General features: G+C 28.1%; 1 protein-coding gene and 1 long non-coding RNA gene across 7 annotated transcripts in view; one reads left to right on the top strand and one right to left on the bottom strand.

Moving 5' to 3' along the window:
- LOC122504687 overlaps positions 1-21651 on the bottom strand; it is a 49137-nt gene extending 27486 nt beyond the window's left edge. The window contains exon 1 of the long non-coding RNA XR_006301854.1: positions 21435-21651. This is a non-coding gene — a long non-coding RNA (uncharacterized LOC122504687). The remainder of the gene's footprint in view (positions 1-21434) is intronic.
- Positions 2961-25736, top strand: part of LOC122504684 (obscurin) — an 86193-nt gene continuing 63417 nt past the window's right edge. For 5 of the 6 annotated variants that reach the window (XM_043615889.1, XM_043615890.1, XM_043615895.1 and 2 more), the window contains exons 1-3: positions 2961-9473; positions 9741-9838; positions 17003-17161. In XM_043615889.1, the coding sequence (XP_043471824.1) occupies positions 4659-9473; positions 9741-9838; positions 17003-17161 (5072 nt within the window). In that variant the 5' untranslated portion in view covers positions 2961-4658. The remainder of the gene's footprint in view (positions 9474-9740; positions 9839-17002; positions 17162-25736) is intronic. The other variant, XM_043615893.1, reaches the window with a different exon arrangement.

Genomic DNA, 25736 nt, shown 5'->3' with positions numbered 1-25736 from the left:
TCACTCATATGTTCTCTTGACATTGTCAGGAAACAAAGGATAGATGCCTCGTAAATTTAACAACGCTAAGAGATCATAAATTGAATGCTTTTATTATCTCATAAAATTTCAAGTATGAATTATATTCGTGATCGAATTATACAGATGCACTTTCATATTTATCTATTTCCATGTTTGTAATTGAAGTAAATAAATAAATTATATAATATATTATTATTTAATAATTAATAATTATATGATTATCATTAATAATTATTATTATCATTATCGTGATCACTATTGTTATTATCATTACAAGCATTCCTATCATTATTGTAATTATTATCATTATCATCATCAACATCATTAGCATTCCTATTAGTAGCAATATTAGAATTATTATTATTATCACCATCGTTATCATCATTAGCATTGCTATCATTATCTTTGCTATTACCATCTTTATTATCATTATTATCATAATCATCATTAGCATTTCTATCATTATCTTTGCTATCACCATCTTTATTATCATTATCATTACTATCATTATCATCATTAGCATTCCTATCATTGTCATTATGATCCTTAGCATTTATAGCATTATCATTATCATTATCATTACTACACTGAGAGAAAAGAATAGTAATTGTAGTCACCATTTTTTCCAAAATTATTTTTAGTTAGTAAACTATGCTGCTGATAACTTATTGGTTGGTGTTTTCATTTTTATCAGTGAACTTAGCTATTTTATTAGTTGATTCTGCTATTTTTTTGTTGCTCTACCTATTTAATTAGTTACGTTACTAACTAAATGGCTGAATTTACTAACTAAATAGTCAGAGTAACCAATAAAAATTTCCATCGACGTTATTACTAACCAAATATGTAGTAGTCACAACTATTCATTTCTCTCAGTGTATCATTAGCATTCTCATCATTACCATTATCATTACTGTTAAAATTACTGTTCTTTATTTGTTCACCCGTGAGCACATTTCGTACACTTACAAAATGCCCTTCGGGCTTCATCGACTATCTTCGATACTAGTCGTGTTTCATTGGATACGTTCATTACAGTTCGTTACCGACCTTCTCTCATGTCGGACAAGCCTCATGTATCTTATTGAATATATTTCAAGTTCATAATATATAATTGAGTTTTATTCACTGGTTCACACCCTCTATCATCAACAATTACTATCATTCCTATCATTATTATCATCTTTTTTATCATTACCATCATCATTATAATTATTACCATCACTATGCACTTAATTTTGATCACATTAAAATTTTAAATTACAAATTCGAAACCTCGATTAGAATTCACTTTTCAATTTTATTTACTGCAGAACAATTCTTTAAAAAGCAAATTCGGAAAAAAAATCAAAACGTCCACAAGAGAGTCAAAAGAACATGTTTTAGAGGATCTCCTCCTACTATGAGGAGATTGATGTATAGATGCTTCGAGATTAAATTGTGATGAAAACTTGGAAGCAAATGCATTGAATTATAACACAATATTTATATGAGAGAATGGTGTCAGAAAAACAGGGCGTGAATTTATGAGAATTTTCAAACACACGGTCTAGTTGGCCCTTTAACCAATTTATCACACGCATCACTTCAATCGTTTAGGCTTCTTCAACCATTGCATTTATTCTCGCAAATAATTCAAAAATTATTACCCACTTTTTCCAAAATCACTGCACATTATACTTTCAGGATAATTTATTTCCCCGCATATTCATTCAATCGACTTTAGTTAAACTATAAATTAAACTATATATTGCTCGTAAAATAATTGTCCTTTTAAAAAATACGTAACGGATTTTTTCAACCCCTCCCCCTTGTAACATTTTTTTGCATATATTAGCGCCATTTTTCTACTGATAGTAACAAGTATCTTGACCCCCCTGAAAGCGTTACGAATTTTTTGAATTACTTTAAAGTTTTACCTGAAACAACTAAATTAATCTTATTGTTAGAGAAATTCAGTAGAGTAGCGAAACTGTTAACTGTAACTCTAAATTTGAATTAGTAAATTTTATTAATAAATACTAATTTCCACTAATTTATTAGTAAAATTTACTAATTAAAAAGCAAAAAATCAGTCACTAATTCAAATTAATAAACATTTTTACTAATTCAAATTTAAAGTGACTTTTTGCTTTTGAATTAGAACACTATGATAAAAAATAGTTATTTCTACCAAAATATTTAGTAAAATTGACTAATTCAAAAGCAAAAGGTACAGTCACAAATTTAAATTAGTAAACATTTTTACTAATTCAAATTTAAAGTGACTTTTTGCTTTTGAATTAGAACACTATGATAAAAAATAGTTATTTCTACCAAAATATTTAGTAAAATTGACTAATTCAAAAGCAAAAGGTACAGTCACAAATTTAAATTAGTAAACATTTCTACTAATTCAAATTTAAAAATTATAAATAAGAGTAATGACAATTAATAATAATCCACAAGTTTTTAACTTTTAAATGATCGAAATATTTTTTCTTAAAATGTTTCATAAATATTTTTTATTAAAAATATTTTCATAAATTACCGATTGCAATAAAAATTAAGAACTTAAATTTTACTTAAACATAGTAAAGTAATTAGTAATTAAATTATTCATTTTTTGATAATAACGAAAAATTATTTAAATAAAAATTTAATTTGAAAGAGAAATAAATAAATTTTGCTCAATTGAACATTCGGAACCTTAGAATCTGGACGAACGAAAATTATTACACTAAATCTTAGGGAACACTTAGGAGAACTTAGGAGACTGCAAGAAAACTTTTGTCTAATGCTTTTTACAAAAAAACTAATATATCATATATACTTGGACTGATCTTAACTTGCGTTCATTACGGGAGTTTGTATTCTAAAGTTGTATTGGAGAAGTTATTTCTGTTTCGTGGGGAGAGACTCGCTTAGCCACTTCGTGCATCTAGTAGTCTGGCGTTCGCCGCGAATCGCAAAACACTTTTACGAGGGCCTCAACAACATGAGACCATGAAAAAATGCATCATCGAACAATTCAAACGTTATAAGTAATACCGAAAAATTACTAAAGAAAAAAAAAGTTAACATTAATCTTAAACGGTATATAAAGGCTACTCCGAATTTCTCCGAGAGAAAAAAAAATTTCCAACGACCACAATGCAAGACTAATAAAAAATTTACCACAAGAAGAATAATCGGAAACACAATCACAACGGGTCCATTAATCTGATCTCATCAATTATTTTTTTTTTGAGAAATCTTTCCCTTTTTTACACACTATTTCCTTCTTTGTAATAAATATATATTGTGCAAGTAGATAGAAATATGTGACAAGTTGACACTTGAGTATTAATGTACAGGATTAAAGTGTCCAAATTGCTAAAATCTGATTAAAGAATTAAATTTTCAAATCAAAGCTTAAGAGAAGCGTCAGTTTTGTTAATCTCTTTCGATTTTTTTAATCTATCGACGCGTGTGTGTGTCTCTCTCGAAAGAGTAATGATCTCTGAATAATTTATTTGAACCAATCAAAACAATCAATGAATCAGATGAATTGAATGCAGCAGTGTGCCATTTGACATTTTTTCACGCGTGGAAAATTTGCGAATTGGCCAACTACCAGATGATCGTGTGTGCGCCCCATTGGAATCTCGCAAGGCATCTTTAAAGCAAAAATAACTATTATACTCCTCCAAGTGAAAGTAATGCAACCACTTTTTTTCCAATCGAACACCAACGAAAAAGGACAAAAGTTTCTTTCAATCCCAAAACAAAAATGTGATCTTTGATGAATGAAAATAATCCTCCAGTGATCATTTTATAATAACAGTAAAATTCTGCATCTGCAATTTTATTTTCATCTAAAGTGAATTTGATCTAATTCCTGTTCGATCTAATTATTTTGATCCAATTACTATATTTATCTGATTACGATTCGATCTAATTACAATTTTTATCCAATTACAATTTGGTTTTAATTACCATTTGGTTCTAATTACAATTTGGTGCTAATCACCATTTGGTTCCAATTACAATTGGTTCTAATTACGATTTGGATCTAATTACGATTAAATCTTCAAGTTCTGTATATTTTTTCCCAACCATAAATTTTATTCTCCAACGAAATGATAACGAGTTTCAACAAAAATTCATCCAATCTGTGATCTTGTATTTTAAAAGTATTGAAAAATAACGTTCCAAAATTAAGAATTTATTAAGGGTTTACAACACCAACGAAAGTTTGTGAATATTGAATTAAAGTACACAAAGTGTCATTACTTTTTAAATTAAAGAGTCAAAATTAATCAACAATCAAGCAAAATAAAAGAAATCTTCCCTCACGAAAGATAAATATTTCGCATAAATACATAAATATTCAAATGATAAAAAATCCACTAGTGATTATGATCTACAAATGGATAAAAGGAATCTAGTCTACAAATTTTCTACAAGAAAAAACAATACTCCAAAAGGAATACTACTAGTACTTTACTACTACTACTACTACTAAAAGAAAAATCAATCAAAATGCAAGCAATGGATCGAAATGTGTCTCAAAATAAAAAAGAACAAAACGATCACTTGAAAGAAATTTATAAAAATGCCTAAATTGTAGAAAGAATGAAAGAAAATTCACACTAAGTTTCTATAAATTCGGAAAGATGTCCTACTGCAGAATCACGGGCAGGAGTCGGGGACTCCCAAAACCAAATTACTTCCCCCTTTTACCACCAATAAGTCCTGCTGATGCAAAACGTTTTTGCCGCATCACCGGTAAATCCTATGGATTACCAACTCATCACTACATTCCAGTTCTTTTGGGTGTTCACACGCATGACAAATCAAAATGTAAAATCACCAGTTCATCCGAACATGGTCCACATCATTTCACCGATGGTTTGATATTAGGTGAAAAAAAGAAGCACGTCGTTCTAAAAGACTACCGCTACATATTTCCCATACTAAAAGGTGATGGCGAGGAACAAAAAGCCCTTCGCGAATTACTCACTAAAAAAGAGACATCACCAGAAGAGGAGAAATGCAATTTTGTCTACAGAGTGGATGAGAGACGATGCAGTCTCGTTTTTCCAGCATGTCTCGAAGCTGCTGTTCGCGATGGTGACGTGCGCGATGTTATGCTCTCCAGAGATTGTGATAGTGTCCTCCTGAGACTGAAGCAAGGCAAAAATGTTTCCGTTGACTTTAAGAATTTGGAAAATTTCGACGACCTTTACGAGGGACTTGGACCACGAGAGGATGTTGTTAAGGAGAGAGAAAAACAAGAATCAGAAGCAAAAAAGAAGAAGAGAAAACGACAGAATGTTTTGAATCATGCGAAGAAGATTTTTGAGGATAAAGAAAAAGCAGCCGAGGAGGAGGAACTAAAAACAGCGAAACAGTTGAAACTAAGAAGCATCAAAGAAGAACGAGACGACAAATTAGTTGATTGGAAGCATGTGGACATTGGTCACGCGAGATCGAGAGGAAGTTTAGTCATGTCTTCCAGTGAATGGAGAGACTGGATAAAGCCTTTGAATCAATCCTGCGACTGGTCGACTTTCGAAGAAACTACCATCCAAGGCACTCCGGTTGTAGATCAAATTCCAGAACCCGTAAACATTAAACCTCAAATTATCAACCTTGACGACACTCCCCTAGGATCGATTAATACACCAATTGCCGAAAAAACGGGCGGATTCGAGGCGATATCGGTCGTGCAACCATTTGCCCCCCTCACCTTGGAACCCGATCTTCAAGTTCAAGAGGCACTGAAAAATATTCCTTTGGACGATTTAAAAACAACAATGAACGTCGATCGAAATTTCGCCAGCGATAAGGAGTCCCTGGAAACTTTACCAAAGGTCGATGAAATTCCCACCCTGATCAAGAATTTCGCCAAAGGAGAAAAAGCCGAACTTCTAAAAGTTAAGGGCCTAAAACTCGACATTAACTCAGCACAGAAATTCATTGCAGGGCAAACGATACACACCCCCACGGGCCCGATTTTCGTACCCGGACAAACTTTATCAACTCCCAAGGGTGATGTTTTCGTTCCTGGTTTCACGGTCAAAACACCCGAGGGACCAATGTTGATTCCTGGACAAATTATCTCAATTCCGGAGGAGAGTGGAAAAATGACGCCCGTCTTTGTTGCTGGCCAAACACTGAGTACTAAGAATGGAGAACAGTTTGTTCAAGGTCAAACTATTCAAGTAAACGATGGAGCGAAATTTATCCCAGGACAAACCGTGTTAACCAAAGAGGGTCCAAAATTCGTCGCTGGTCAAGTGACAACAGACGGTAATTTCATACCAGGTCAAACGATTTCAATGTCTCAAGGTAGTAAATTCATGCCTGGTCAAACAATAACCGATCAACATGGAGAACAACTGTTTGTCCCAGGTCAAAGTGTTCAGATACAGGACTCATGGGAATTTGTTCCAGGCCAATGTCTCAAGACACCAACCGGAGATGAGCAATTCGTCCCTGGACAAACAATGCTAACTACCGAAGGTGCCCGTTTTGTACCCGGTCAAACAGTCATTCAAAAATCAGGAGAACCCTGTTTCGTTCCTGGTATTTCACTCGAAACGGAGGAAAAATTGAAGTTCATCCCCGGTATCACAATGAACACACCTGAAGGTATCAAGTTCGTTCAGGGACAAATGGTAAAGACAGAAGACGGAGAGAAATTCGTTCCCGGATTAACAACGAACGGAAAAGATGGTCTTCAATTTGCGGCTGCGAAAAGCATCAACGAGGTTGTATTTCTAGAAGCCACACCTGTCGGTCTCGCCATAGATCCAAAAACAGCAAACGCAATCTCACACTTCCAGCAGCAGGAAATCTTTGGCCACATGGTACAAACGGACAAAGGTGTTGAATTTATTCCCGAAAGTGTACAAAAGTTTCCCGAGGGGAAGAGAATAGTTCCAGGACAATTAGTTCGAGGTGGTAAGGACAGTCCTCGATTCGTACCTGGAGTGATGACTGATGATGGCTTCCTTCCAGGTCAAATAGTAATGACCGAGAAGGGCGAACAGTTCGTTCCTGGCCAGGTAGTTGACACCAGCGCTGGACCCAAGTTCGTTCCAGGACAAATGGTAGAAGCCCGTTTGGGAACAAAATTCGTCCCCGGTCAAACTATCGAGACAGCAGATGGTCCCAGATTCGTTCCAGGTCAAATAGTCGAAACCAAAGCTGGACCAACGTTCATTCCTGGCCAAGTGATATCAACCGAAGACGAAGGTTCAAGATTCGTTCCCGGCCAAGTTGTCGACACACCAGACGGACCTAGATTCGTTCCCGGTCGTGTCGTCGAGTCCAGTGAGCACGGAGTGATTTTTGTGCCCGGTCAAATTGTTCAAACCGAAGAAGGACCAAGATTTGTCGCTCCAGACTTGACGGACACTCCCGAAGGGGAACTCGAATTCTCCGTTCAAGGCTTTGAAGTGACCCCGGAGGAACTCCGTCTCTTGAGACCTCAGCATTTACACTTCAATGCCACTGCTCAGCATCACGGTGAATCGTGCATTGATTCTCGCATGCTTCAAGAATTATCCAAAGCCGGAATGTCAGTTGGAAGAAAAATCTCCACCGATTTACCAAATGTCGACGTCGAAATGGATCCAAAAGCAGTCACTCTCGAGCAAGCTCTTGTAATTGCCGAGAAACTCGGTCTCAGAGGTACGTCTGCAGTGAAAATGGCTCAAGTCGTCTCGACCGTTGCTCAATTAGCCAAAAATATCGTTCACCAACAAAACCAACATATCGTCATGAATGGAGAACAATCAAACGATGAAGAACTTATCTCCGTTTCTGGTCTATCTCACAAGTTACAAAATGGAGAATCGACCAAGATCGAAGAGAATCTACAGAGTCGACAGACTCTACAGGATCAACAGAAACGAAATAAGAAACTAACAAAAGTCCACAAAAATCAAACAAACGGTCACGATATTTTGCCAAATGGAGATCATCCTCTACAAAATGGTCTCCCATCAAATAAAACTCATCAACAAAACGGGGAACATCCGCAAAATCACAGTCACGGCCAAATGAATGGAAATTCGATTCTAACAAACGGAACAGAAGAGGAAATGAATACAAATTGGTTACACACCGCAGTGAAATCTGCAATATCAGCAGCAATAGTCACTCTGACGAACGAGAAAATCGAGAACGGTCAGGACCTCCTCTTATCATCAATAAGTGAAGCTTTCAACGTCCTCCTAAGGCAAAAATCACCAAACATGGACGAATCAGTGGACGAAGTACTACAAATACTTCTAATCCCACGAAATCGCAGTCTACTTTGTCGCCAAGTTCTGATCGACTTAGCCGAGGCAAATTACAACAAAGTAGACCTTTTAAAATCCACCCTGATGAATTATTCCCTAAACGAGGAGGTTGTCCTAGAAAAGCTCTTTCAAGTCGTCGAAGAAGAGCACGGCAGTGACCTCTTTGTTTCAGCTTTCCGCGCCATGTCAAAAGGAGATCCCGATTTACTTTCCCGAGTATTGAAAAAAGTATCCGAAGAAGTGTCAACGGTGGAAACGGAGAAAGAAGCCGCAGAAACGGTGCATAAGGCAATTGTTCAAGCGGTACGGGAATCAAGTGAACTTAGGGTAAAAGAATTATTAAACGATGAGGGCACGAAGGTGAAGGAGATGCTTCTTCAAGCTGTCGGATTAGCAAGGGCTTTGGGAATGACCTCAACAGCGAGTAGTCTTTTGGCAGTACTCAGTGATGTGAAATCGACCCGAGTTCTAGCAGGAGATAAAGTGACACTCGACATTCTTAAAAGATTGACAGTAATGAGAAAATTAGCGGAGGAGAGACCGCAATTTGTATCAGCTCTAGGTGATCTTTGCAGTGATCCAGAATTGGCGAGATCGGATCCAGTTTTAAGAACACTGGTCCGCGAGAGTGCGGCTCTGATGATCGTTCCCGAGGAAGGACCTCTACAGTCGTCGATAGATGTTCCAACATCTTTACTGCATGCCGAGAACAGTCTTGCTATTGAAGAATTCCTAATGCGAAGGAGTCATAGACCCTCGTCGATATTTATGATCTTGAAACAAGGTTTCCAGTGTGTTGTTCCAAGGGAGGCTGCGAGGAGTGTATTGACAGGAGAGGTTGCCTATACTGTTCTCGATGAAGATGGTATTCATCATTTTGAACCGCTCAATGTATTTTCGGCACTGAGAATGAATAAACCAGCTGCACATCGATTTTCAATGTACTGCTGTCCAGTGGCCAGGGAAGAGGATATTGACACTGAGATGCTATCTACTTTTAATGGACCAATTCCAATAACAAACACTAGCAGTTTCGATGAATCGACATTCGAGAATTATGAAAGACTAGAGAGCATCGGCGTTACTTTGTCAAAGTCTGACAAATCCGTTGGATGCGTTGACGGTCGGGAAAATACACCCAGCTTCCGGAAGATTTGTAACCTCTATCACGAGAGGGTAATTGCAATTTTTTTCCTACTTTTAAAGAACCAATTCCCTAATTAACTTAAGTAGAACTAATATTTTCAAACCATTTTATCATTATAACAAATCATTTCTTTCCATAGACATTTTTGTTAATTTTACTTTAAGATTAAAAAATAACTCGAAACAAAGAAATTTACAAAACACAAGGTTCAAAAATAAATATAAGCCAAGAAAAAAATCCGAAATGACGCAAAACATAAAACAGACGTACAAAAATATTTCTCTTTTTGCTTTCAGAAATCGGAAAATTACGTGGTCGTTAAGGAGTTCGCTGAGGGCAACTTTTCAGTGGATGTCGGTGAAATCGTCGAAGCCGTCGAATATGGGGATTCAAAGTAAGCACCGTTTCGTTTGAGTACGCACGCATCAAAGAAAAGCAAATAATTAAAGAAACAAAAAGAAAAAATAAATTTTGACGCTTAGGGAAAACAGAATCTCTATAAAAAAAAAGAAAAGAAAACAAGTTTTTGACGCTTAAGAAAAGAAAAATGCAAAAAATTTTTTCAAGCTTTTAACAAAAAAATATAATCCAATGCAAAGTTCGCTGGCACATTGGACTTTGTATTTGTGTGTGTGTTGAGGTACAAATGTGTAAACATGTATGAGTGTTGCATTGCTATTTTGGCAGCGTGATAATTTTGGCTTTCTAAATATAGCTATACCATAGAGAATAACGCATCTAAACGATAACAGACAGCCTGCCACATGGATCTCTCGCGATTTACTATATGAACTTTTTAATAGGTTTTTTTCTCGTGAAAAACAATAAACATTAAGCAACAATGGCAACATTGAAGTCTAAAGAGAGTAGATAACAATGAGCTTCCGAAAAGCTTCTCTGCCAATTTCCGACAATGTCAATTTACACCACTCAAGAAATTCGTTTAAAAAAAACAAAAAGACTTCTTTTCTTTCAGTTTACATATTAATATTTAAATAATTTTCTCTTATTTAATACATTGTTAATATAAATTACTCTTGCTTATTAATATATTAATATAAATTATTCTTGCTTATTAATATATTAATATAAATTACTCTTACATATTAATATATTAATATAACATTACTTTGCATACTATTATATTAATAAATATTAATAAAATAAATTAACATAAATCACTCTTGTATATTACTACAAAATGTTGTATTATTATCACTATATAAATTACTCTTGTATATTAATATATTATATTAATTAAATTTGCCATTATTTATTAATATTATTAATTTATTTTCATTAATAAATTACTTTCTGCGTGTAATGATTATAAAAGATAAGTGTAAATTATAATCACTCCCATAAGGCCATAGTATTAATTTAATAAATATTATAATAATAATAAAAATAATAATATAATGTACAGAAAATAAATGCAGCAATATTAAAAAAATATTTTTCAGCATTTTCTTTTATAACTTTACGCAAGCAGTCCCCTTAATGTTCAGATACAAGTAAAAAATAAATACAAACTATTTTTATTTAATAATAATTATTAATATTAATTATTAATTCATCATTAATAGTCAATTCAGATTTTATTATAAAAAATGCTTAAAATTATTTTAGGTTTTCTAAAAATAATAATGAAAATTCAAATTTAATTAAAATTAATATCTATCGTAATTCCTAAAATTTTAATATTAATTACTATTAATTATTATTAATTTAATAGGATTTATATTAGTTTTTATTAGTTAAGTAATTATTAATGTATAAAATAATTACTAGCTTTTTAAAATAGTTTAACAAATAAATTGTCTTCAAATAATATTCAAGCTTTAAATGAACTAATTTTTTATAAAATGAATTAAAATAAATAAATTTTTATTAAAATTTATTAAAATTGTGTAAGATTCATAAAAATTAATTAAACATTTTTTTAATTTCATAAAAGAAATGTTTCAAATTAATTAAAAGCTTCGTAATTCTTCCAAAATTCAATTTTTTCAATTTTAAAATAAAATTATTCAAAACCAACTTCAATCATTTTTAGTTCAACGAGAATTCAATTATTTAAAAACAAAAATAAATATAATTAATAGAATTATTATTCTATTAATTATATTTATTTTTGTTTTTAAATAATTCTTAAAATTCTTTTTTCTTTTTCTTAAAATTCAATTCTTATACAGAATTTTATCCAAATTTATTACAATAATTGAATTCTTGCAACCATATTGCATTATGGTTAAAGTTTTATTAATTTATTGTAAAAATAATTAAATTCCTGTGAACATAAAATTTTTGAAAGTAATTGAATTTTTTTTTGAAGTACTTTTTTATTAAAAATTTTGAGAATAATTTAATTCTTTCGAGAAATTTAATTACAATTGAAAATAATCCAATTCTTATAAACAAATTTTATGAAAATTATTAAAAATAATGAATTTGTTTAAAAGAATTTTATAAATGTTTTTTTAAACCAGTGAATTATTTTGAGAATTTTTATTAAAATAGAAGATATTGAAAATAATTAAATTCCTGCGAAGAATTCTATCATTTGTGAAAATAATTGAATTTTTGAAAAAAATTAAATTCTACCGACGAATTTTATTAACCCTAGAAGGAGTACGTTAGTTTACTCACCCTCTAAGGAGTAACTGGGGTGTCCCGACACCCCACGCTTTAAACTTGTTTTATAAGGTTTCTATTTGACGTAAAAAAAATTCATTATAATGAATTGATTGGTTTTTTAGTAAGGAAGACAATAATATTATTCATATTTTGATAAATTAAAAAAATTTTGAAAAAAAACCATAAAAAACCCAAAAAAACACCAAAAAATTGCAAAATTGACTTTTTTCACAAAAAACGTTGTAGTTTCTTAAAAATTTGACTAATTTTAAAACTATTTTAGGTTTTTAAAGTTAAATAGATACACTTTTAGGGGAAAAAAATTAGTTTTTGTATTACTTCCAAAAAACATAATTATTTGAACATCTGAAGTGAAAGAAATTAAAGACAATTGACGAATAGTGAAAATCATAAAAATGAACTATAAAATGGACTTGAATAATTAATATTTACTAAAAATGGTGTTGAAAATTTAAAATTTTACAAACTTGATATATCTGAATATATTAACATTAAAATTTACAACTTGTGAAATGATTTTGTAAATTCATATTTAATCAAAGTTTTAATTAACAATTCTTAATACCTCTAATATATGTTAAAATATTATTAACAATATAGAATTTATAATTTAAATTTGACTGTCATATACTACATTTTTCTGTATTAGAATTTAATTTCTGACTGTAGAGAGAGCACAGAAATTTTGAATAAATCTTAACTCAAATTTCATAAGTTGTTACAAATACAGAATGTCTATTTTTCATAAAAATAGAATTTTTGTATAAAAATGTTTCTTTTTCATAAAATACAACTTTTTCATGCATAACCTATCAATTTATATTTTAACAGATGATTTTAACTGATTAAAAACGATTTTTTAAAAAAATTTGAATTTACTTATCTTGACAATTTTTCTAACGTTAGGGAGTAACTGGGGTGTCCAGACACCCCAGTTACTCCTTCTAGGGTTAAAATTGACGAAAATAATGGAATTTTTAATCAAAGATTTTGAAAATAATTGAATTCTTTAGAGGAATTTAATTTCAATTGAAAATAATTGAATACTTATAAACAAATTTTATCGAAATTATTAAAAATAATTGATTTCTTTAATAGAATTTTGTAAATTTTTTTAAAAATAATTGAATTATTTCGAGAATTTTTATAAAAATAGAAGATATTGAAAATAATGGAATTCCTTCGAAGAATTCTATGATTTGTGAAAATAATTGAATTTTTGAGGAAAATTTTTGAAAATAATTTTTTTCCCTTGAATTTTTCTTTATAAAATAAGAAATTCTTTTAATTCTATTTTAAATTTGTTTTCTTGGATTTGCTTATAAGAATTTTTCCTCTTTCTTTTTTTTCTTCTTTTTTGTAAATGAAAACTGACTTTTTCCAAATAAAGTGTAATGTACGAAGAAATTTCAATAAACAAATTTAAGATAGATGCTATTCGTGTGAATTTATCAAAACAAAAATCTCGTTTGAAAACTTGCAGCAGTGATTTTATATGAAATGAAATTCGAAAAAAATCTTTAAAAAAAGAAGAGGGGGGGGGGAAATGCACGCTATTCATTCTGACGCATCTCGCATGTATAATAGTGTGAAAGTTAACGATCTGCAGATCATAAAATCCAAAAAGAAAAGATAAATGGTGATGCTTTGAAAGAGCGTTAACGACATAAGCACGTAAAATTGAAAAATGACGTATGTAGACATTCATTATTGTGAGACGTGAAACAGAAAGGATCATTGCTCCGCCGTTGAAGCTTTTTTTTCTGTTTATTTTTGAAAACGTATTTTTACGATCTTTTCGAGTCTATAATAACCAGTCATTATACAACTTTGAGGGAAAAATTATTAACGCGTGTGAATGCTCATTGATATTGTATATCGATATTATTGATATCTACATTTTTATAGGTATATTTACTAATTAATATAATTAATTAGTAAATAAAAACTAATTATTATAATTAAATTTAGTGCATATTATAAACTAAAAAATATCATTTTCATTAGTGCTAATTTATTAATAATTTATTTTTATTGTTAGTGCATATAGACTTATTAATACAATTAATTGCAATGTATTTTGAAATTTTTACTAAAATTTAATTAGTACTGTTACTAATTTATTTTAAAAACATAACAATTGCTGCTGAATTAGTCAAAAGCGACTAATTCAGATTTAGAGAGTACAATTAATTAGTATATCTAATTTAATTAATATAATTAATTGGGAAATCTGAACTAATTTGTATAATTAATTAGTATATCTAATTTAATTAATATATAATTATTTAGAAAATCTGATCTAATTAATATAATTAATTAGTATTACTAAAATTTTATTCCTATAATTTGCATATAATTTACTCGGACGTTAAAAATTGATTTAATAGTATTATTAATCTTTGCGAATTATGTTACTTATTAGAGTAAATTACTACTTTTTTCCTCAATTAATTTTCAGAGTTTTTAAATAATTTTTTTACATACAGTCATTCCTGAAATTTTATCAATCCTTAAACACTTAATTTACTACTAATTAATTAATTAATTAAAAAAGTAAATAATTAATTAAATTAGATCATTTTTCCAAAAAAAGTATATTCAAATATTTTTCTATTAAAAAATAAATAAAATTATTATAATATAAATAATAAATAAAAAAAATTATTTACAATTATTTTATAAAATACTGACTTTACGGACCAAAAATGAAAAATTGCGGATTAATTGCTGACAAAAATATAACCAGTCCGAGTCAAATAAGAAAACATTTTACTTAAAACTATATAAATAAAATTTTTTCATAACAATAATTTATTTTCATAACGCGGTGCAAAAAAGGGCACTTTTTTGCACCTTGTTATGATAAATATCGTTCGTAACTAGTGCGAGCAGTTTGTTCCAAAAAAAGTGCTCATTCAAAAATTGACAACTGCTCGCACTCGTTAATTGAATTCTTATAAAGAATTCTATCAACAAATTTCTATTTATAATCAAATCATTCTATTTATAATTAAATGAAAATAATTGAATATATTGCGAAGAAATTTTAAAAAATAAAATTATAATTACGGTGACTAACTTCCCAAGATTATTTTAGAAAAATTTAAATAAAATTCTTTAAAAGACGTTAATTATTTTTAATAGAATGTAAAGAAATTTCAATTATTTCAAAAATTATCAATTATTTGTTTATAAAAATTCAATTATCTTGAAACAACAGAATTGAAAAATTTCAAAAATCTTAATTTTCAGAATTTTCAAAAATAAACTTTGCGAAAATTCAATTCCATTAAAAAAATTTAAGTGCGTATATTTTTTTAAATTAACTAATACATAATATTCTAATTATTAATCTTCGCACAAAGAAACATGAATACATTAGAATGTGACTCTTTATAAAATTCAACTATTTATCAAATTATTAAATTAAAATACTTTGAAAATTCGATTTGTTAAAAAGTTTTTAATGAAATGAAATGAAATTCTTTAATAAATTTTATTATTTTTAGTTGAATTCCGCACTAAATTTCTATTAATTCGATAAATTTTTTTTAAATTTATTTACATACTATATTTGAATCAGTGACTGATTTTTTACTTTCAAATTAATTATTTTTAACTAATTCAAATTTAGAGAACAGTATAAATATCTATAAAAATTTAAATAAATAGATAGGTAGCGATTTTTTAAAAACAAATTAAAATAAAACTTTTTTTAATTTGTTGAAAAAATTCCCGGTTTTGCATAAAATTCCTGGCTTACTCCCGATTTTTCCCGGTCAAATTAAATTCCCGTATTAATTATATCGTATAATTTACGAACTTTTCGTTCTTTTCAATCAAATTACAGACTTTATGGACCATTTTAAAAAAAACTTACTTTTACGGACCTTTACGGAATTTACGGATCTAGTTCGAGCCCTGTAATTTGTATCTTTTTTAAAATCAAAAAATTATTTTGTATAAAAAAATGATTTTTAATAAAAATAAACGTTTCATTTTAATTATTTTTCTTTTTCGTATTATTAATATTAAAAAATATTTAAATAGAACAAAATTTCGTTCATTTGAATGTATTCAAAACTTTAGAAACATTAATTCCCATGAACTATATTCAGAAAATCAATATCAAAAAAATGAAAATCGTATACAAAACTTTCAACATCGCGTCATGCTTTTCTAGTAATTCTATTTTAGCATTCACATATCAACTCTTGACGGTAATCGTATATTCGTTTCATTTTGCAATTTCCTAAGATCTTCGAATCTCGTTACTCTCGTCAAAGGGATATATTATATGAAACATCAACTGCAAATGGATATAAATAAATATAAAAAAAGAACTAACGAATCACTCACGTGATTATATATATTTCTTAATATCGAAACAACTAAAATTAAATATTAAAATTTCAAACAAAATATCTGGAAATTTGGCAGCTATTATTATTTTCAAAAGGGACACACATTTAATTTGCTTTGCACACTAATAAATCAACCTACTAATTGCTTAAAAATCCCGATAATATACGTAACATAACGGAAATTTATATTAATTAATAGATTTTCATATAATTAATAATACGAAAATAAATATTAATTAATATAATAAATAATACGGAAATAAATATTAATTAATTAACATTAATATTATTAATAATACGGAAATTAATAAAAATGACGAAATTGAACTTGAAGGCAATAACAATAAAAAAACATAATGAAATAATAAAAATTGAACGACTAACGAGGAATGGAACATCTTGCTTTTGAATTAATACCTACAGATAATAATTGGCAAAGCTGCATGGAACTAAAAACAAAATCAACAAAAGGACTAATGGAAGATAATGAAGAACAATATTCTGAAGAAGAATTTTTGACATTGTTTTTTTAGGAAATTGAAGCTAGATCCTGAATTAGAAGTCGGTGAAGTCAGTGACCGATTGGATAGTTCGGCTGCCAAACATAAATTGTCCGTAAGACCGCGAAAAAAATATGCGGATCCTCGAGCTCGTAATATTTCAAGGTCAAGTTCAGACTCCAATATCAACAGGTACGTTACAATACAAAAAAAAAAGAAGAAAAAATATCTTCAATTTATTTAACATCAGTGAAAAGATTCCCTTAATTCAAAATTATTAAACTAATAAGCTACTCGACAATTTTCTACACTGAACAAAAAATTTATTTTATTCAAATAACCAATTACTTGACTATTATCAATTAAATATTTACTTGAATTAAATAATATTTATTTTAATCAATCAAATAAAAATTATTTGATTCAAGTAAATATTTATTTGATAATTATATTCGGTTATTTGAATAGAATAAATTTCTTTTCAGAGTACATATATTACTAAAAAAAGAATATAAAAAAATAAAAAGCAACTGCTCGATTCTTTTCTATTTACTAAAAAAAAAAGAAAATTAAAAAATAAATAAATCGTAAATACCAAAAAAATTAAATATTTACTTATTTTATTAAATATTAATATAAAGAAATAAACAAGGTTACCGCAAAAGTTTGATTTTGTTTTTCCCTGATTTACAGACAGAATTTTGACTTTTTCCCTGACCCTAAAAAATATTCTAATTCACTCTAAAAATTAGATATACGAGAAAATATTTCTAATTCTTTTATTTGTAAATATATTATATCTTCAATTGTAAAAGTATTCGAAACATAAATAATTTTTTTTCCTTAATATAAACATTTAATAGAAGTACTCGTATTCACATGTCCCTCTCTAGCCATAGTCAAGGGAAACCAGGCGCAGATCCAGGGGGGGGCACAGTTACATGCCCCCCCCCCCGAGAATTCAAACTTCCTGGAATTTTTTAAATAAAAATTTCATTCATAATAGGTCATCAAGCTAGCGTCTAGCAGATGCCCCCCCCCAAGAACCTTGTCTGGATCCGCCCCTGAGGGAAACTACGGAAAACCTTAACTGAGTACAGCCGATTTATCGACGCCGAGTCTTTGATGTATAAATTCGAAGTCTCGAATATTACACAACCAAGTCCTCGACGTTCAAATCTCCCGCTCAGATTATCTCACGTGCCGGAAAAATCCCAGGCTAATAGGCGCGAACCAAGTACCCTTGGTCCTAAGCGTCCGCCGAGCGAGGCATTTATCCGACTGAGCTAATCTGTCGGCTAAATTAATTTTCAAAAAAATTATACAAATTAAGTATAAATAAATAATTCACAAATGAATATGAAAAATATTAGGAAATTTTTTCAAGAATTAAATTATTTTAAAAATAAATTCGAATTCATATTCTGTAAAACTAAATTATTTTTAGAAATATAAAAAATTTATGTTTTTTTATTAAAAATCGTGGTGACTTTAATTTTAAGGTAAACAAAAAAATTAAATTAATAATTGCAATAAAATAAATAAGTAAATTAATTAATTTTCAAAGGTTACTGAATACCAAAAACTAGAATTTTTTATCAATTCTAGAAATTTAATACTTTTTCCAATTTTGATAAATTTCCTGACTTTTCCCTGATATCCATAACCAATGGCAACCCTAATAAATATTTAACTATTTTATTCAATAATATTAATATTAATAAATTAATATTTCTATTAGTAAATGAATACAATTTTAATTGCATCAAATAATAATTTAATAAACTAAAATTTTAAACAAACACTAATTTATTCACTAATATTGATGTTAATAAAATAAATATTTAGAAATAAGTAAATATAGAAAAAAGAAAAAAAAATAGAAATTCTATATATTATTTAGAAAGATAATAGAAATATTGAAAATAAAAATTTTGAACTTTGGTTATCTTTTAAAAAAAAGGTATCAAAAAATTCAATGATCGAGACACATCGAAATCAATTAAAAGCATTATTTAAGACAAGAGAAAAAGTTAAATCTTCAGTAGAAAGGAAGAAAAGTTGTTGAACTTGAGGAAGAAATACACGAACGCCAGGTGCAATGTGTGAAGAAAATGATGATAAAGTTAAGTTTTGTATATATAAGTCATATGAGAAGAAAGACTAAGCCAACGACCCTATCATTTCTCACCCCCCTCCCCCCCGACTTTGGAGTATATGACGCTCGCAATTGAGACGCCTGTTTAATTAATTTCAATTCATAAATCTCAATGTGAATTCTCCATCTACGAAAACAATTTCGAAAATTCCTGGAAAATATATTATATTAACATCCACTACTGTAATAATTTATATTTTTCCCTGGAATCAAGAGCTGGAAATTATAAATTTCCCTCGCTTCAAACACTTAAAGTAAAGAATAATTTTTCCCTCGTAATTTTCAATTTCATTTACAGGCCTCGGATAGTTCGAATTTTTTGACTTTTTTTGACTTGTTTTCAAAAAATGCGACTTTTCGAACTATTTTTAAAAAATGTGAATTTTTAGACTTTTGTTGTAACCAGTCAAATATTTCAAAATTCATTTTTGATAATTTTTTTACAAGATAATTAATCTTCAAAATATACATATATATAATTAAACAGTTTTTAAATAATTGAAGTTTTATAAAATTTTATTGACAATAATTGATTTTTTAAGCATTTCATTAAAATTTTTAAATTAAATACGAAAGTTCAATTTTGGAGAATTTGAAGAATTTTAATTGTAACTTTTGAAAATAATTGAATTTTTAAAAATTGTACCTAATGAAAAATCAAAATAAAAATTACTTTAAAAAAATTACAGTAAAAAATTATTTTAAAAAGTAGGTAATTTTTAGGATTATTTTCAATATTTTCAGTTACATATTTTCAAAAATTCAAAATATCTACATAAAATAATTCTGTTTGAAATATTTCAAGAAATCTAATTTTTTCTAGTTATAAAATGTAAAATGCAGTTTTTAAGATAACAATTATTTTTAAAATTTTTAAATAAATTCTTTAAAAAAAACTGATTAGTTTTTTAAATAGTCAAAAAATTCTTTTAATAAATTCAATTATTTTTCAAAAATAACATTATTATCTACAAAAATAGAAAATTAAATTTTTTTAGAAAATCTACCTTAGACAATTAAAATTTTGGAAAAATCATTTTTTTTCGTATGTGCAATTAAAATTCCTCAAAAACTTGACTACCTATTTTTTAAATAGTCAAGATTTAAATAGTCAAGAATTCTTATTATTTAAATGATAAGAATATTTTTCAAAAATTCTTTTAAAAAAATACAATTGTCAAAAAATTTTACTAAATTTCATTTAAAATTTTTCAATATTTAATTAAAAAAATCTACTATCATTCAAAAATATTCTTCAAAAACTAATTCTAAGAATTTAAAAAATAAAAATTTTTTAAAATTTGATTATTTTAAATATTTTTTGTTATATATTTTCAACAGTTCACCTCAATTAACTTAATGAGAAATCATGAGTCGTTTTATAGTTACGAATGAACTTTTGTGTTAAAATAATTGAATTCTGAAGAAACTTTCGAAATAATATAAAAAATTATTATTTCAGAGAAGAAGTTTAGTTAAAAGTTATTGTCAATAATTAAATTTTGAAAGTATTGCAGTTTTAATATTTAGAAATAGTTATTTTTTTGAATGAAGTTAAAATTTTTCAAATTATTTTAATTTCTGTGGAAAAATAAATAAATTTTATTAAATTATTTATTTAGAAAAATTGTCGAAATTTTGATTAATTGAATTTAGAAATGAGTGAATGGTCATAAAAATGAAAAATGAATCCAGCTACTCAGTTGACATTTTTTGCGCCTTAAAGTCGAACCGAGGCTTGAATTTATAAATGAAATATTTAATTTACTAATTTATAAATACAATATTTATATTTATAAATTTACAAATATGATATTTATATTATATTGTAATACCTATATAAATATAATTATATATTACATAATATTTTCCTAAAACATTGAACGTTCAATTGAACCTAATTTCTTTTTTTGTTTAAATATTTTAAAAAATTACTATATTATTTAAATGAAAACTGGTGTACATTAAAATTAGGAATTAATTAAGAAGAAAAATTAATTTTCATAGTACAGAAAATAATACAAAATTGCAGAAGTCACAAAAGTATCGTTGTATATTTGAACGTTCAAAAATGTAAGAAAATATTATAATACATAAAATATATATTTATAAATTTATAAATATAAAGAGAACAACAAAAAACATTTCTTAATATATAAAGAGAAACATTCAATCGAAATAACAAATAAAATTTATAAAATTTAACTTCAAAATCCATTAAAATTGAAATAGGGATTTTAAACAATTAAAACTGTTTAAATATTCTAAAAATGTACTAAATATAATGTTTAAAAAAGATCCACATACCATTTTACCGTGAAACAATTTCGCTATTATTTTCATTTGCACAATTATTGAATTTTTTTTCCAATTGTATAAATTTCCATTAGCCAAAAATATTATTAATTTTCATTATCGAGTATTTCCAATTGCAAAAATTATTGCAATTGCAACAATTTCGCTATTATTTTACTTTGCGCAATTATTGCATTTTTCCTTCCAAGAGTATAAATTTCCATTGGCCAAAAATTATTAATTTCCATTATCGTGTATTTACAATTGTAAAAATTATTGCACAACCTGAAACAAAAAAAAATAAAATTAAAAACGTGATTAAAAGTTACTTAAGACTTTTATAATATAGAAAAATTGTAGACATTTTTTCGAATAAATATCCTCATTTTTTGAGAGACGAGAAAAAAATTTAATTTTCTATTAAAAATATATTCGACGGGATTTAAAAAAAAAATTGTTTCTATCAAAGCTGAATAGGTACTACGGTTTAAGGTTACTTCTCTAAAGTTTAACTTCTCACATAGTCGGAAGTTAAATTTTCCTATCTTAGGTATTAAATGTATTTCCAAAGAAGTTCTCAAATTTTCTAATTTAGAGTGAGAGAGTTTCCTAGAAATATCGATAGACGAAAGATCTATCGAAAGTCATAAATATATACACACATACGCGTTTCTTATATCACAAGGACTTTTGTCAAGTAATTCACTCTCAACCTAGATTTTCTACATCTACTTTATTATTCGAGAAATCTGGAGCAGCCCATTTCATGTCGTCGTATAAGAAATTCATGTTAAAATAAATAGCAAACACACAAAAGAATTTTAATCGCAATATTGGCCACAATTATCAAAATCTCTCTCTCTCTCCATCTTTTTCTCATTGTATAAAATAAATTCTAAATGTCACGAGATTTATGATGACGCTAATGAAGACTAAATGATTATAAGTGCTCGTGCATTAATTGTTTAATGGATTTTATTGAGAGACTCTGGCATGAAAACAAAACGATTTTAAATAAATTTCCAATCGCCATCTAATAAGTATTATCTTTTATAAACTTTCAAACTAATCTTGACGCTTTTGACAAATTTTGAATGATAATCCTCATATTTGGCATTTTGACAGAATTGCATTATTTTCAAATACCTATCGAATTAAACATATTTATTATTATTATATTAATTCTGTCCATTTGAATTCAAATTATTTTTATTTGATCTATTTTTATCATCTATTTCATTTATATTTTTTTAAATTCTATAATTTATTGTATTTTTATTTTTAGTCTAAAATTAAAAAAATTTAATTTTACACTAAAACGATTAAATGTAAATATGTTTGTTTTGGACAAAAGACAAAAGTGATGCCAAATAGTTTGCAAGACCAATGTCACATAACAGGTTAATTCTTGTAGGAAATAGATCGAAACCAAAAGGAACCGATACACGAGACATCGAGAGAGAGATAAAATTAATTTTATTGCTAATTGATGTGTCAAATACGTCTGTGACAATGCTGTCTCTTTATATTTTGTCGGAATTAGATCAAGACGTCTCTGGCAACTCCCGCTTTTATCGCACAATTTCAATATTTAATGTTCCTTTTACCATAAAGATTCGGGAATTTTAAACATTCAAGTCTAACATAAAAAAAAATTTTTTCTATTTTTATAAAATCATTTTCGAATTCGTGGTGTCATAATTCGAAAATTAATATAGAATTTTTCTTCTTCTAGTCAATAAAGTTTAAAGTCTAACCACAAAAATAAACACATGGATGTTTACGACTCCCGTTTCTCTTAAATAAATAGAAATAAATTTTTGACAGTCGAGTGATATAATTTCATGGAAATATAATTTATGATTGATAGTTAAATCTTAAGATAAAATTTAATAATGACGACCCTACTGAAAATCCCTGTATAAGATCTTGTAGAAGAAAATGCACACGTTCAGCAGCTGAACTTGTACAAGAAAATGTACAATTTCTTGTATAAGGCCTAAAGTGAAGAGACTTAACGATTATAAGTTATTAAAATGCCAATTTTCAAAAAAAAAAAATTATTTATAAATTTACTTATTCCAATTTTCTAAAAAAAATTTATTTTTATCCCACATGCACAAAAATGGCGCTTTTAGATAGCTGACGACAGGGAGTAAAGTCACTCATTTGTTCGACCGTATGAAAATGGCGTCCATTTTCTCCCATGTGCAAACATAACCGCTGATCCCATGCGTTATTTTTGCCCAAGGGAGAAAACGGCCGCGATTTTCATATAAGTCGAACAAGTGACTGACTTTTATTCCCTGTCGTCTGCTATCTGAAATCGACACTTTTGTGCATTAGGAATAAAAAAATATCGTAAGTAACACGGGAATAAAGGCAGCCAATTTGTTTACGGTGATTTTTGTGACACGAGTTTCTTGTACTAGTTTCTTTTCTTGTTCAAGTACTTGTACATTTTCTTGTACAAGTTCTAATACAAGAACTTGTTTCAAATCCTTATACAAGAAATTGTACATTTTCTTGTACAAGTTCATAGCTGCTGAACGTGTGCATTTTCTTGTACAAGATCTTTTACAGGGATTTTCAGTAGGGGAATGACGAAATGATTAATAATTACCCGATTGACGATTAAATCATTACGAGCATTGTTTTTCCGAAGCAATTACTCCATTTCCACGTCAATGACATGACAACAATCGACAATTTCGATTAAAGTAATTTTTCAATTGTTTAATGTTATTTAATAATATTAATTCAATTGTTAAATACGTTTAATGCTTAATAACGCTTGGAAGATAAAAAAAACTGTATAAAACGAAAAAATTTCAGCGGATGGTCAAAAAGTGATGAAAATAAAGTTACAAAAATTTTGAGGTTAACTTTTGGTCGAAACATATTTACTAAATTTATCATTTTTCCAACTAGTTCTTATTAAACTTTTATATATTATCAACTCTGTACACGAATTAGAACTTGATTATTAATAAATATTTAATATAAACGCGAAAATCTAAATGATTTCTTTAGATTTTATAATTCTTGACGCGAGGAATTACCGAAATTTCTTCTACTTTCGGACGCAACCATTACACTGAGCAGTGTTGCCAATGTATGCAAAAGAAAATTTTAATCGTTCTGTACTGCCAACATAAACATACGAAAATTGAAATTATTCAGTTTTTTGCAACTAAATATTACATATACTTGCAAATAGATTTAAAAAATGATCAATGAAATTAAATAATTACCCAATTATAAATATTTATAATAGACGCTAAAATATAGTATAGAAGCACCTTTAAACAAGTAAATGAAATGGAAATTTGGAATTGAAATGAAAAATGAATTATAATAAAATGGTATAATTACCTAATTGGCGACTAAATAATGAGTTGTTTTTCTGACGCCACTATTTCATTTTGCGGAGTTAACGACACGACTTGACGATCAACAATTTCCGCATCAATAATGAAAATTTTTCAATTATTGATAATATTCAATTGTTTAATATTCATATAACGTGTGAGTGATAAAAAAAACTACTAATAAAAGGGAAATTTTTCAGCGAATGGAAAACAAAAGTAATGAAAATCATGATGTCACAAAAATGTTGAGGTTAACTTTTTGTCAGAACAAATGTTACTAAATATATTAATTTTGCTTTTGGTTCTTAGCAAACTTTTATAAACTTTTAATACTTTTCACGAATTAGAACTTGATTAGCGATAAATATTTATATTAAAAGCAAAAGTATAAACGATTTCTTTAGATTTTAATTATTTTTGACGGGAGGAATTTCTTCTATACTTCGGACGCAACCATTACATTTAGCAGTGTTGCCAATTTATGATAAAGAAAATATCGAAGCAAGGTTGGGAAGATAAGTGTTTAACGTTTTTTTATTGGTTCATTTGTTTCCAGTAATTTTTATAAACCAATAGAAATTTGTTTACTGCCACTCCCAACTCTGCTTTTTGTTCCAGAAGAAAATTCAAATAACGTATGTTGTATGTAAACAATTATTAACGGTCAAAAGTAACAAGTGAGTTTTCTCCATAGTTTTTAACTATTTATCCTCAAATTAGTGAATTTTCTTTAGTTCTTCTGTGTTTTTTTATAAAAGAGATAAATAATAACATAAATAATCATATTGTAAAGGTGGGTAAGGAATATATATTTTGATCTGGTGGCAGTAAATCTCTCAACTAAAATTACAAGGTTATGTGATCACTCACCACAAACAATATTAATAAAAGGAGAATAAACGTAATGGAAAAATATTTAAACGAATAAATAAATATGGGAAAA

The sequence above is a fragment of the Leptopilina heterotoma genome, unplaced genomic scaffold (assembly GCF_015476425.1).
Source record: "Leptopilina heterotoma isolate Lh14 unplaced genomic scaffold, ASM1547642v1 Lhet_31, whole genome shotgun sequence".
Lineage (NCBI taxonomy): Eukaryota > Metazoa > Arthropoda > Insecta > Hymenoptera > Figitidae > Leptopilina > Leptopilina heterotoma.
The sequence above is the reverse complement of the archived record's forward strand: the minus strand, read 5'-3'. Positions and strand labels throughout refer to the sequence as shown.